The sequence below is a fragment of the Setaria italica genome, unplaced genomic scaffold (genome assembly GCF_000263155.2).
Source record: "Setaria italica strain Yugu1 unplaced genomic scaffold, Setaria_italica_v2.0 scaffold_52, whole genome shotgun sequence".
Lineage (NCBI taxonomy): Eukaryota > Viridiplantae > Streptophyta > Magnoliopsida > Poales > Poaceae > Setaria > Setaria italica.
Window position 1 is genome coordinate 1 of NW_014576767.1, and position 12,426 is coordinate 12,426.

Here is a 12,426-nt window from a genome sequence, read left to right on the forward strand (position 1 = left end):
GCCGATTGCGTATTGCAGGCTGCCAAAAACTATCTTCTATTTCACTCGAAGGTGTTCAGGCAACTCATTAGCTTAAAGACTATGGACATAAGCTACTGCTTTAACCTTTTCTCTTCAGATGTCCCACCACCACCAGAGCATACCCATGAAGACATGACCGACATAAATTTCAATGCCCTCCCATCTCTCAAGCATCTCAGAATTGAATTTTGTGGAATAACTGGGATGTGGGTATCTGTGATGCTGCGCCATGCACCAGCCCTAGAGGAATTGCGCTTGTATCATTGCGACCAGATATCAGGACTGTTGATCGAAGTGGGAGATAGTAGTTCATCAAATCACACCTCGGCTCCACGGGCTCCATCAGCAGGAAACCCAGATGACGCATTGACAAGCTCAACTCCAGATGGACTCCTGCGCATCCCATCAAATCTCATCCCCTCTCTCAAAAACATGACCATTTCGTGGTGCGGTGAGCTAACATTTCAGGGGAACAAGGATGGCTTCTCTGTATTCACCTCCCTTGAGGAGCTAACAATTCGTGGATGCCCCAAACTGATCCCGTCTTTGGTGCAGACATATGAAAACAACGACCAGCGAAACGGAAGATGGCTTCTCCCGTATTCACTTGGCAAACTTGAGATTGACGGTTCCCCTGAAACGCTGCAGCCCTGCTTCCTAGAAGATCACAACTGCCTCGAAAAGTTAGAAATAAAAGAAAGCCCAAGTTTAAAATTGCTACAGTTGCATTCCTGCACGGCACTGGAAGAGTTGGCGGTTCATGATTGTGAATCGCTCCCCGCACTAGAGGGGAATTTCACCTGCCTCAAGAGATTAGAGCTGTCGTACAACTCAGGGTTGGAATCGCTACAGCTGCGTTCCTGCACAACGCTGGAAGAGTTGACGGTTGAGTCTTGTGAATCGCTCGCCACATTAGAGGGGAATTTCACCTGCCTCAAGAGATTAGAGCTGTCGTACAACTCATGGTTGGAATCGCTACAGCTGCGTTCCTGCACAACGCTGGAAGAGTTGACGGTTGAGTCTTGTGAATCGCTCGCCACATTAGAGGGGAATTTCACCTGCCTCCAAAAATTAGATCTGTTTGACAACCCAAGGCTAAAATCACTACAGCTGCGTTCCTGCACAGCGCTGGAAGAGTTGACGGTTCGGTCTTGTGAATCGCTCGCTGCACTAGAGGACTTTTGGTCCCTCAGATGTCTCAGGTATTTGGTAATATCCAAATGCCCTGGCTTACTTCCTTATCTGGAACATCTGTCAAGTGAGGGCTATGAGCTGTGCGCTGGACTGGAAAGGCTCGACACTGATTATTACTCTTTCCTCACCACGTCATTCTGCAAGTGCCTCACCTCCCTCCGACGCCTAGAGTTACACGATCCTACGGGGGAAGTGACGGGACTAACGGAGGAGCAAGAGAGAGCGCTTCCGCACCTCACGTCCCTGCAGGAGCTACGATTTGAGGATTTCACCTACCTCGAAAGTCTTCCTGTGGGTCTGCACAGCCTTTCCTCCCTCAAGAGGTTGGAGATCATTGCTTGCCATTGGATCTCAAGGCTGCCAGAAAAGGGGCTCCCACCTTCGCTTGAAGAAATTGAGATCAGCGGTTGCAGCGAGGAGCTAACTGATGAATGCAGAATGCTAGCAACAAAAACAAGGAAGCCAAAAGTCAAAATTGGTGGGAAATATGTGAGCTGATTACTGGGTGGTTGTTAAGCAGACTTGTCTACCAGCAAAGCGGGTTTCACTCTGTTGCCTTCTGAGGTATATGCCTCTACCGTCAATCATGTTATTATCAGATTTTACATCCCTCGGTGTCATGTGAAAATAAGCTGTCCCATTGCTGCTTTGCAGGCATTCAAGCTGCTGTACGTTCCAGTGTTCCACTACTAAATCTCATACAACTACGTGCTGTTCAACAAAGCATCCACACATCCCTGTTTCTTGCAGATCACCCATTGCAGGGCTCATGTTTGCCAGACGGGAGGCCCAACGCCCAAGGTGTGCTTCTTTTTACTCATAACCATCAAAAATAGAATTGTTTCGCTTCTCGAACCTCGTCGTCACTGGCCATAAGCTGCCGAATGTTAATAGTTTTGCTGTCATGTGAACTGAAAACAGTCTGTTTTGTACTTCTATTCTATGCTATTCATCTCATCTTGCAATCTGAACGCTCAAAGGCCTGAAGCTGTGAATATGCCTGTTATAATTTGGTAACTTTAGAAATTGTTTTGAAGGAATCGTACAAGATAGTGCGAGTTTCCGGGTGGCAACTCAAGGCGCTTCAGGCCCAAATCCCAATCGACAGCCACTTTGCGCAGAGATGGACCTCATGCCCGATTGGGATTTGGGAACCCACGTTGAGGCTCTCACTCAATAAAGAAAACCAAAAGAAAGACTAATGATGATCTGGGCCACTTTGAACTGAAGGCCCCAGCTAAAGCAGACGCCCAGTTACCGACCGGCCCACGGTATCACAAATCCACAACCAGTCAACCACAACGATCCTCTTCCCTCTAATGAAAAAATCCTAATATAGCGTCCGATAAAAATATGGTTCTCTCACACTACAAAGTTTTTGTCTTCCTTATTTAACAAAGTTTTGTCTTCCTTATTTAACATCGGAGCTTTTCGTTCATTCCTTCCTTGATTTTATTTTGAGCGTTAAGTCTACCTGAAAACACATTTTTGGGCCCCCCCCCCCCCCCCCCCCCCCCCCCCTCATCTAGAAATATATGGTGAATTCCATACAATATGTTAACCTCTCCTATATGCTCGTTTCTGTACCGCTCATGCTCGGTGTAGGTGACCTCCATGTCTTCACTAGCTCCGTTGAAGCTCAATTCAAGTAGGAATTGGTATTTAATAATGTGCCTGGCAACTTGATTTTGTAATTAAAGCTTGATTTATCAGCTGCAAGATGGATTTGAGCTCGATTTGAGGATGCGGTCTGGTCGTCTGCGATTACAGTCTGGTTTGGGACTGGCCCGGCCCAGGCCTTTCTCGATGACACGGACCTGCACAGCCTCCGCCCTCCAGCATGCACAGGGCGCAATCCAGCAGCCGTGCGCCGGAGACTGACGCAGCGTTGGCGGCCGCGGTCACACGAGCTATTGCTGCGTGGGTGCCTGGGACCTGGGCTGTACACTAGCGGTGACGCTGTTGGCGTGGCATCACAAGGACGTCGACCTCGTGTGCCCGCTCTTGCAGCTCCTCGACGAGGAGGACGAGCTCCAGGACGCAGACACACGCCGCGAGAACTACACCTGCGAGCCGGCGGGGTGCCGAATGGGATCCCAGATGTCTACGCTTGATGAGATCCCCTCCACGCGGTCACGCCACTCAAAGCTGCGCCGTTCCCTTCGTCTCCGGATGCGGCAAGTGCTGTGCCGGCGCGGCTCCCCGTTCCCTTGAGGCGCGTGCTTGTCTCCCTCCGCGCCGGCCGTTGGATAGCTTGATGGTGGCAGGCTAGCAGCGCTGCAGCGGCGGCGGATGGCGCTCCGATTGCAGCAAGACTGCTTGCATGTGAGTGTGTGGCCTCGCCGGACCCTGGTGGCGGTCGGTGTCTGCGGCGGCCTTCCAAATATCCTCCGGGGTATTTTGATCACAAACCAAATGTCTGACGTTCGTGAAAGAGAATTTTAACGGAAATAGCTGAGGGATCTAAGGGAAGTGTAAATTCGGTGCCAAATAAGGAAGACGACAATTTATGGTGTCATAGGGAATCAAATCTTTATCTCGTGCTATATATGTGAGGAATTTTCTCAATGAAAAAATGGTCAGCATGATAGCGCAGTTGCAGACTTGCTTGCAGTGAGACGCCGCGCTGTACTGAAGGGTGGTGCTACAAGATGCGTGGATCAAGTACGATGGCGCTGCATGCAGCGTGAAGCTAGGGTATCCGTCATTGACAGTTTGTTTGAGATCGGGAGACTGATCCGTCTGGCGGCACCATGATTCTACCGCTGTAGCACTGTGTGTATGGCAAGGAAATCTCAATCGATGCGCTATTTCGTCTTTCTTTCTAAAAATGAGCCGCGTTGGCGTTGCCATGCAAAATGGGAAATTACAGCACTGAATCACTATGGAACTGTTTCCGATATTGGTTAATCTGTTGCTTCGCAGTAATTTTTTCTGTCTTCTCGAGGACACACGAACCCGATCTGCGTGCCTTCTTTCGTTACGGCGAGCACAACAACTGTGACCAATCGTTCTCGTGCCAGCGCACACGTTGACTAGGGAGCTTGCTAGGAGTAGTGGTACTCTTCTTAGCAGAAATGGAACCGGGACTTGCAAACGGGATCAGGGACCGGGACTTAAACGTTTGAGGCGTTGTATGCAGGCCACGAAAGATGGAGGTTCGAGTCCGACGGCAACTTCGAGGAAAGATCGTTCCTGTAGATTTCAGTGATGGATGTGATGGCCCTGTCCCGCCCTGTGCCCCTGCTGGATAAATAGGGACCGGGACTTGAGATGAATCGGGATTAGGTACCGGGACTCACGAACCGGGATCAGGTTTGGGTTCACATTTTATTTGGAGGGAGAAGCAGAGCTCGGACGGTCAATATTCTCGACGACTTTGTCCGAACCCTGTGTTTGGAACCGGGAGCGGTACCAGGAGTCCGGGACCGGGACCGGGACCGGGACAGGGACTTCCTTTTTCTATATATAATACGCCAACTCCGGCCACTCCATCCCCCAAGCCTCAAAACAAGAGCCACGGTACCAAGAGACGATGGATGTCCTCGTCAACATGCTGAGATTGATCTCCGATGCTTTCGGCGACATGGAGAAGCTGCCGGCGGTGCTGATCTTGTGCGGCGGCGTCCTAGCTGCGGCAGCGCTCAGACTCGCCATCTTCTACCACGGTGAGCCGCCCTTCTACCTGTACCGCGGAACTCTCATCACACTAGTGATAATCGGGTTCATGGAGACATGCGCCGGCCTATGGCTCACAGGTGACCTGACTGGTCGGCAGGACACCGGGAAGACAATTCTGGGGTTTTCCATCCTCCCTTTGATCATCGTTGCAGCCCTTGGTGGTTTTGTCTAGCAGTTGCAGGCAGGCTGTGCGTCGTTGTGTCTTGTGTGCGTATGTATGTCAAACACCAGTTGCTCTGTGTCATCAACTTAGCATTTGAGGAATCACCGAGAGGTTTCAATTGTTACCAAGCATTTTTGTGTTTAGGTCTGTACTGTATGTGCGATTTCGTCTGTCATGTTGTAACTGTTCGAGTAACAAAATAAAAAAATTTGGTTTCTGGTACCAACGGGTTGCTTTACGTATGAATCGATGTTGTTTTTTTAAAGACTAATAAATCGACGTGGTTTGATGTTGTTTTTCCCTATCTCGAATCAGAAATTCTGCACTAAGCTAGTCTCCCACCAGCGTAAGTCCTACTATAGGTACCTTTGCCTACTCATGTTTACTCTCTCCTGCGTAGAATGACTGGTGGAGAAAAAAAAAGAATGAGTATGATGGTTTATCAAGCAACAGTGCAGTACTCCCTTCGTTCCAAATTGTAGGTCGTTTTGACTATATCTATATGCATCTAGACATACACTATATCTATATGCATAATAATATTTGCAAACTAAAAAATTAAAATGACTTATAATTTGAAACGGAGGGAGTACAAGATGACAACTGCAGAAAAAAAATCTTCCGAGCAATATAATAGTAATCTTGAGAAGCAAATATTAAGCATTTTGTTCCTTCTTTCAAAGCTAAGAACGAGTGGATGTTCGGGAAAGGGATCGGGATCGTGAACCGGGACCGGGACCGGGACCGGGACCGGGATTGCGTTAACGTGGAAGGAGAAAAAGGTTTGGTAGTTCAACAAGAGTACAAGACGTCGCAATTTTAAACAAAAAGGGCCGAGGCCTGCGGTTGAGCCCGCTGGGCTTGTTTGAAGACCCAGTTTCGACTACTTCAGACTAAAGAGCAGGTCGAAGGACTCCCGGCCCAGTTGGAGCAGAAGCTGCAAATGTTTTTTTTTTTTAAGAAAACAGCGTAGCAGCGGTGGTTGCGGTTGCGGTGCTCAAGGGCTCCACGTTCAGTCAAAGGCGTGCATTATTCCGCAGAAAAAGGTGACAGGCACGTTTGCGGTAGGCGGGCTCTCCCTTGACCCGTTCTTGGTCCTTATCTGCTCGTCTTGTCTCTACTTCCATTCCAAGCTTCGTGGCTGCGTAGTGTTTCTGTGAAATCTTGTTCCCTTCCCGTCCTAGTCATTTGCATCCTCCCAGTGATTACTAGCTAGCTAGCCCAAGAACTGCCTTCTGCACATGCCGGATCTGATGGAGGCCGTAGAGAACGCCCTCGTCGAGGGCAAGATCCTATGGCTGGCGCAAACCATCCTGGAGGGCATCTTCAGCGGCGAGCACGACGAATGGATTCGCCACGTTGGGCTTGGAGAAGGCATGAAGCAGCTCAAGTCTGAGATCGAGAGGGTTGAGACGGTGGTTGCCGCTGTCAAGGGGAGGGCCACCGGGAACAAGCCGCTGGCCGGATCGCTCGCTCGTCTCAGTGAGCTGATGTATGACGCCGACGACTTGGTCGACGAGCTCGACTACTTTAGGCTACAGGAGCAGGTCGAAAGAGGTAAATGATCCTTGTTAAATAGTACTATATTAGACGTATTCCTTGAATCAATAAAACCCATTCCTTATCCACGTTGGTTTCTTATGGCACAGGTACGATTGCTTGTGCTAACGAGTCCGAGCGCACGGATGGCCATGAAGCAGAGCAAGTGGAAGGATCCAGGGACAATCCCCATATACAGACTAGCAAGAGGCGCACGAATCGGTGCAAGGAATGGGACCATTTTACCGAGATAATGGTTAATGGAAAGACTCAGGGAGCAAAATGTAAATACTGTGGTAAGGAAGTTAAATGCGGTGGTACGACCGGGACAAACGGTTTGAACAAGCATATCAGGAGTAAAAAATGTCTGAGCAAACGTCCAGCAGCTGAAGAACCGACAAATACTACAAGGTAGTGCAATACACATACCAGATAACATGTTCCATTTATATCTTTATTACATCAGTGCACTTTTGCATTGTCAAATAATGATTGGTGGTAGCTTTTGAGATGTTCTTTCTCTCCATAAATTGGATCACCCAAACATCAACCTTGGTTATACATAAAGTGCAATAATTTTCTTTTCAGTGTAACAGGAGGGACAAAGCCCCTAATGGTTATATATTAAAAAAAAGGAAAAAGTTAAAGCGTTACAACAAGAAGAAGAAAAAAGTTCAATAAATTGCTTCCCAATAAATTGTAATGCATCCCTGAATCATGCTCCCTCCGTTTATGTTTATAAGGCGTACGCGCATACCAAGATTCAAACTTTGTATATTTGACTAATAATTTAACCAATATTTTTTATTTTTATGATGTAAACTCGAAATGGTTGGATTTGTGTTTATAACCATAAATAATATAATATAAAATAGATTCATGATCAAAGTATAATTTGGAAGATCATGCCATGTCATATCACACCTTATAAAAATAAACAGAGGGATCATTTTCTTCATGCAGTTCCACTGATGGTGCACCAAATGATACCACCAATGCAACCCGGGATTCGTTCATCAGAGAAAAAAGGATGAGAGTCAATGAGGCATCAACACACAGCGCTGCATCTAACACACGCCCTTGGAACAAGGCCGGACTTCCTAATAGGATACGCCAAATAGTTTTTGAGTTACAAGACTCGCGAGGGAATGTGTGCGATTTTCTCAAGGATTCTGTCGCGTGTTCAGTTCAAAGTCAGAGCAACAGCTCAGATACACGGACAACAACATCAAGCTGTGTTCCTCGAGAAGTCCACGGGAGGGATGTGGAGAAGGACTACATCATAAGGGTGATCACAGCTGCAGAATCTAATGTCATAACTGTACTGCCTATTGTAGGCATTGTAGGGGTTGGGAAGACAGCTCTAGCTCAACTTGTCTACAATGATCCAACTGTTATAAGTCAATTTGAGCGGATATGGATTTGGGTGTCCGACATGTTTGATAAAGTGAGACTTACAAATGAGATGTTAGATGTTGTTGCCCTAGAAAGCCACAACAGGCCTCCTCGTAACAAAGAAAGCCATGAAGGACAAATGAGAAACTACTCAAAGCTTCAAGAGATATTAAAGGAACATATGGGGCACCGGTCCAAAAGGTTTTTCCTTGTTCTAGATGATGTCACTGACTGCATGGATAGCTACCAATGGAATGAACTATTGTCTCCTTTGAAATCAAGTCAGAAAAAGGGCAATGTGATTGTTATAACAACTAGAAATTTGTCTGTTGCACGAAGGCTAGGTACAGTTGAACCGATTAAGTTAGTTGCTCTGAAAAATGATGCTTTTTGGTTATTGTTTAAAGCATGCGCATTTGGTGATGACAATTACGAAAGGCATCCAAGTCTAAACATCATCGGACGTCAAATTGCTGCAAAGTTAAAGGGAAACCCATTAGCAGCGCAAACTGCAGGAGAAGTATTAAAAAAACATCTTACTATTGATCATTGGAGTACCATTCTGAAGAGTGAAGACCAAAAATCCATGCTACTTAATACAGGCATCATGCATGCTTTGAAGCTTAGCTATGATAAGCTTCCCTACCATTTGCAGCAGTGTTTCTTGTATTGTTCAATATTTCCTGATAATTATAAGTTTCTTGCTGAGGATCTGGTTCGTACTTGGATTTCACAAGGATTTTTAAGATGTAAAAACTCGAAGAAGACACCAGAGGAGACAGGACGGGACTATCTCCATGATTTAGTGGACCTGTGCTTCTTTGAGGAAGTAGAAAAGGAAGAGTCCAGCCCCACTCAAGGAGCGGAAGAGTCCACTCCACCCACTGGGACATGCTATGTTATGTGTGGAATCATGTATGAATTTGCAAGGGTGGTTTCAGGGAGTCATTTTGCAACAATATGTGGTTTAGAGCGGAACGAAATTCTGCCAACCATACGTCATGTTTCAATTCACAGCATACTTAATCATAAGGAGTTTGAAGAAAAATTGCAAACTATAGTTCCATTAGTGAGAAATTTGAGGACATTGATATTAATCGGGAGATGCGAGTCTTTCTTCTTCCAGTCCTTCCAAGATATATTCCAGAAGGCATGTCACTTACGTTTGCTACAGATTTCCGCAACACAAGCTAATTTTTATACTTCCGTGCTGAATTTGGTAAATCCTACCCATATTCGCTACCTAAAATTTGGGAACAATGGAAGTGCTATTTCTCTGAGCAAGTTTTATCACCTTCAAGTATTGGATGCTGGACACCCAACTATAGTTCATGGTGTGAATGATCTCATCAGCATGAGGTATCTATTTGTAACAAAGGGAGCACGCTCTTTTATTCCTAGAGTTGGTGAAACGAGTAATAGTCAGGACATGCAGAATTCCACGGATCAAAATTCTAGTCGCTTTGAGATAACACAGCTTCGATCCATGAATAAGCTTGTACAACTTGGTGTTTTTCATCTGGTCAATGTAAGTAGGTCGGAGGCTGATGGGGCAAAATTGAGAGACAAACAGCAATTAGAAAAGCTTATCTTGTCCTGGAAGGATACAAATGATGACATTAGCATCTCGGAAGCAGAAGAGGGGAGCAGCCCAACGGATGATAGTGATTCAAGCTACACAAATGATGACATTAGCATCTCGGAAGTAGAAGAGGGGAGCAGCCAAATGGATGATAGTGATGAAGAGGGGAGAAGCCGAATGGATGATAGTGATCCAAACTATGGACCATTGATAAACACGGAAACGGAAAGGGAGAGGTCGCAAACGGATGGTAGTAATAATAGCCCGAGGTCTGGACCTTTTATTGACATGGCACATGATGTCCTTGAGGGCCTTGAACCACATCAAAATCTAAAACATCTTCAAATCTCTGGGTACAGCGGTTCTACCTCCCCAGCTTGGCTTGCCACTTCAGTTACTTTCTTGCAGGCACTTCATCTAGAGGATTGTGGAGAATGGAAAATACTTCCATCTTTGGAAAGCCTTAAATTTCTTACAAAGCTGAAGCTAAGTAATATGCAGAAAGTAAAGAAAGTATCAATCGTACCATTGGAGGAGCTGGTGCTGATTAATATGCCAAAGTTGGAGTGTTGTTCCTGCAATTCCGTGATGGACTTGAACTCCAGTTTAAGGGTCCTCAAGTTTGAGCAATGTCATGTTCTGAAGGTCTTTCCCCTCTTTGAGAGCTGGAAGAAATTAAAAATTGAGCGCAAGTCATGGTTGTCCTGTGTTAAGGAACTTACCATCTGTGAATGTCCCCATTTAATGGTACCGAATCCTCTACCACCTTCTAGTAATGTTTGTAAACTACACATCGCAAGAGTTTCAACACTCCCAACGATGGAGGGATCATCCAGCGAAAAACTGGTAATCGGAATACACAATTGGAGAAAAATTGTTAAGAATGGTTGGCTGACGGACCTGGATGACAGAACTTGGAGACAAATTGATAAGAATGATTGGCTGACGGAGCTGGATGACAGAACTCGGAGAGAAATTAATAAGAATGATGGGCTGACGGAGCTGGATGACAGAATTTTGTCATTCCATAATTTGAGGGCCCTTAGCCGATTGCATATAGCAGGCTGCCAAAAACTATCTTCTATTTCACTCGAAGGTTTCAGGCAACTCATTAGCTTAAAGACTATGGACATAAGCTTCTGCATTAACCTTTTCTCTTCAGATGTCCCACCACCACCAGAGCATACCCATGAAGACATGACCGACATAAATTTCAATGCCCTCCCATCTCTCAAGCATCTCAGAATTGAATTTTGTGGAATAACTGGGATGTGGGTATCTGTGATGCTGCGCCATGCACCAGCCCTAGAGGAATTGCGCTTGGATGATTGCGACCAGATATCAGGACTGTTGATCGAAGTGGGAGATAGTAGTTCATCAAATCACACCTCGGCTCCACGGGCTCCATCAGCAGGAAACCCAGATGACGCATTGACAAGCTCAACTCCAGATGGACTCCTGCGCATCCCATCAAATTCCGTCTCCTCTCTCAAGAAAATGTCTATTCTGTGGTGCAGAGAGCTAACATTTCAGGGGAACAAGGAAGGCTTCTCTGGATTCACCTCCCTTGAGGAGCTAAAAATTGCTGGATGCCCCAAACTGATCCCGTCTTTGGTGCAGACATATGAAAACAACGACCAGCGAAACGGAAGATGGCTTCTCCCGTATTCACTTGGCAAACTTGATATCGAGGAATCCCCAGAAACGCTGCAGCCCTGCTTCCTAGAAGATCACAACTGCCTCAAAAAGTTAAAAATACGTTACAGCCCAAGTTTAAAATTGGTACAGTTGCATTCCTGCACGGCACTGGAAGAGTTGACGGTTTATGATTGTGCATCGCTCGCTGCACTAGAGGGGAATTTCACCTGCCTCCGGAAATTAGATCTGTTTCACAACCCAAGACTAAAATCGCTACAGCTGCATTCCTGCACAACGCTGGAAGAGTTGATGGTTCAGTATTGTGCATCGCTCGCTGCACTAGAGGGGAATTTCACCTGCCTCCGGAAATTATATGTGTTTCACAACCCAAGACTGAAATCGCTACAGCTGCATTCCTGCACAACGCTGGAAGAGTTGATGGTTCAGTATTGTGCATCGCTCGCTGCACTAGAGGGGAATTTCACCTGCCTCCGGAAATTAGATCTGTTTCACAACCCAAGACTGAAATCGCTACAGCTGCATTCCTGCACAACGCTGGAAGAGTTGATGGTTTATGATTGTGCATCGCTCGCTGCACTAGAGGGGAATTTCACCTGCCTCCGGAAATTATATGTGTTTCACAACCTAAGACTGAAATCGCTACAGCTGCATTCCTGCACAACGCTGGAAGAGTTGACGGTTGAGGCTTGTGAATCGCTCGCTGCACTAGAGGACTTCCGGTCCCTCAGAGGTCTCAGGTATTTAAAAGTAACCGAATGCCCTGGCTTACTTCCTTATCTGGAACATCTGTCAAGTCAGGGCTATGAGCTGTGCGCTGGACTGGAAAGGCTCCACACTGATGATTACTCTTTCCTCACCACGTCATTCTGCAAGTGCCTCACCTCCCTCCGACGCCTGGAGTTACACCATCCTACGGGGAAAGTGACGGGACTAACGGAGGAGCAAGAGAGAGCGCTTCAGCACCTCACGTCCCTGCAGGAGCTACGATTTGAGGGTTGCTCCAACCTCGCAGGTCTTCCTGTGGGTCTGCACAGCCTTTCCTCCCTCAAGAGGTTGGAGATCAATTATTGCCCGTTTCTCTCAAGGCTGCCAGAAAAGGGGCTCCCACCTTCGCTTGAAGAACTTAAGATCTTGGGTTGCAGCGAGGAGCTAGCTGATGAATGCAGAATGCTAGCAACAACAACAAGGAAGC

General features: G+C 46.6%; 2 protein-coding genes across 4 annotated transcripts in view; both read left to right on the top strand.

Moving 5' to 3' along the window:
* Positions 1–60: 60 nt before the first annotated feature.
* The window catches only part of LOC101783937 (F-box/LRR-repeat protein 15-like), a 13,440-nt gene continuing 1,074 nt past the window's right edge, over positions 61–12,426 (top strand). Inside the window, exons 1-3 of one of the 3 annotated variants that reach the window (XM_022823655.1) lie at positions 61–1,779; positions 1,870–2,016; positions 2,253–2,634. In XM_022823655.1, the coding sequence (XP_022679390.1) occupies positions 82–1,713 (1,632 nt within the window). In that variant the 5' untranslated portion in view covers positions 61–81 and the 3' untranslated portion in view covers positions 1,714–1,779; positions 1,870–2,016; positions 2,253–2,634. Of the gene's footprint in view, positions 1,780–1,869; positions 2,017–2,252; positions 2,635–12,426 lie in introns of those variants that run through there. The other 2 variants (XM_022823654.1, XM_022823653.1) reach the window with 2 other exon arrangements.
* On the top strand, positions 6,146–7,649 carry LOC101785136. The gene is made up of 3 exons (XM_012843200.3): positions 6,146–6,616; positions 6,709–7,009; positions 7,540–7,649. The coding sequence occupies exons 1-3, from the start codon at positions 6,301–6,303 to the stop codon at positions 7,568–7,570; spliced, it is 648 nt and encodes a 215-aa protein (XP_012698654.1). The 5' UTR covers positions 6,146–6,300; the 3' UTR covers positions 7,571–7,649.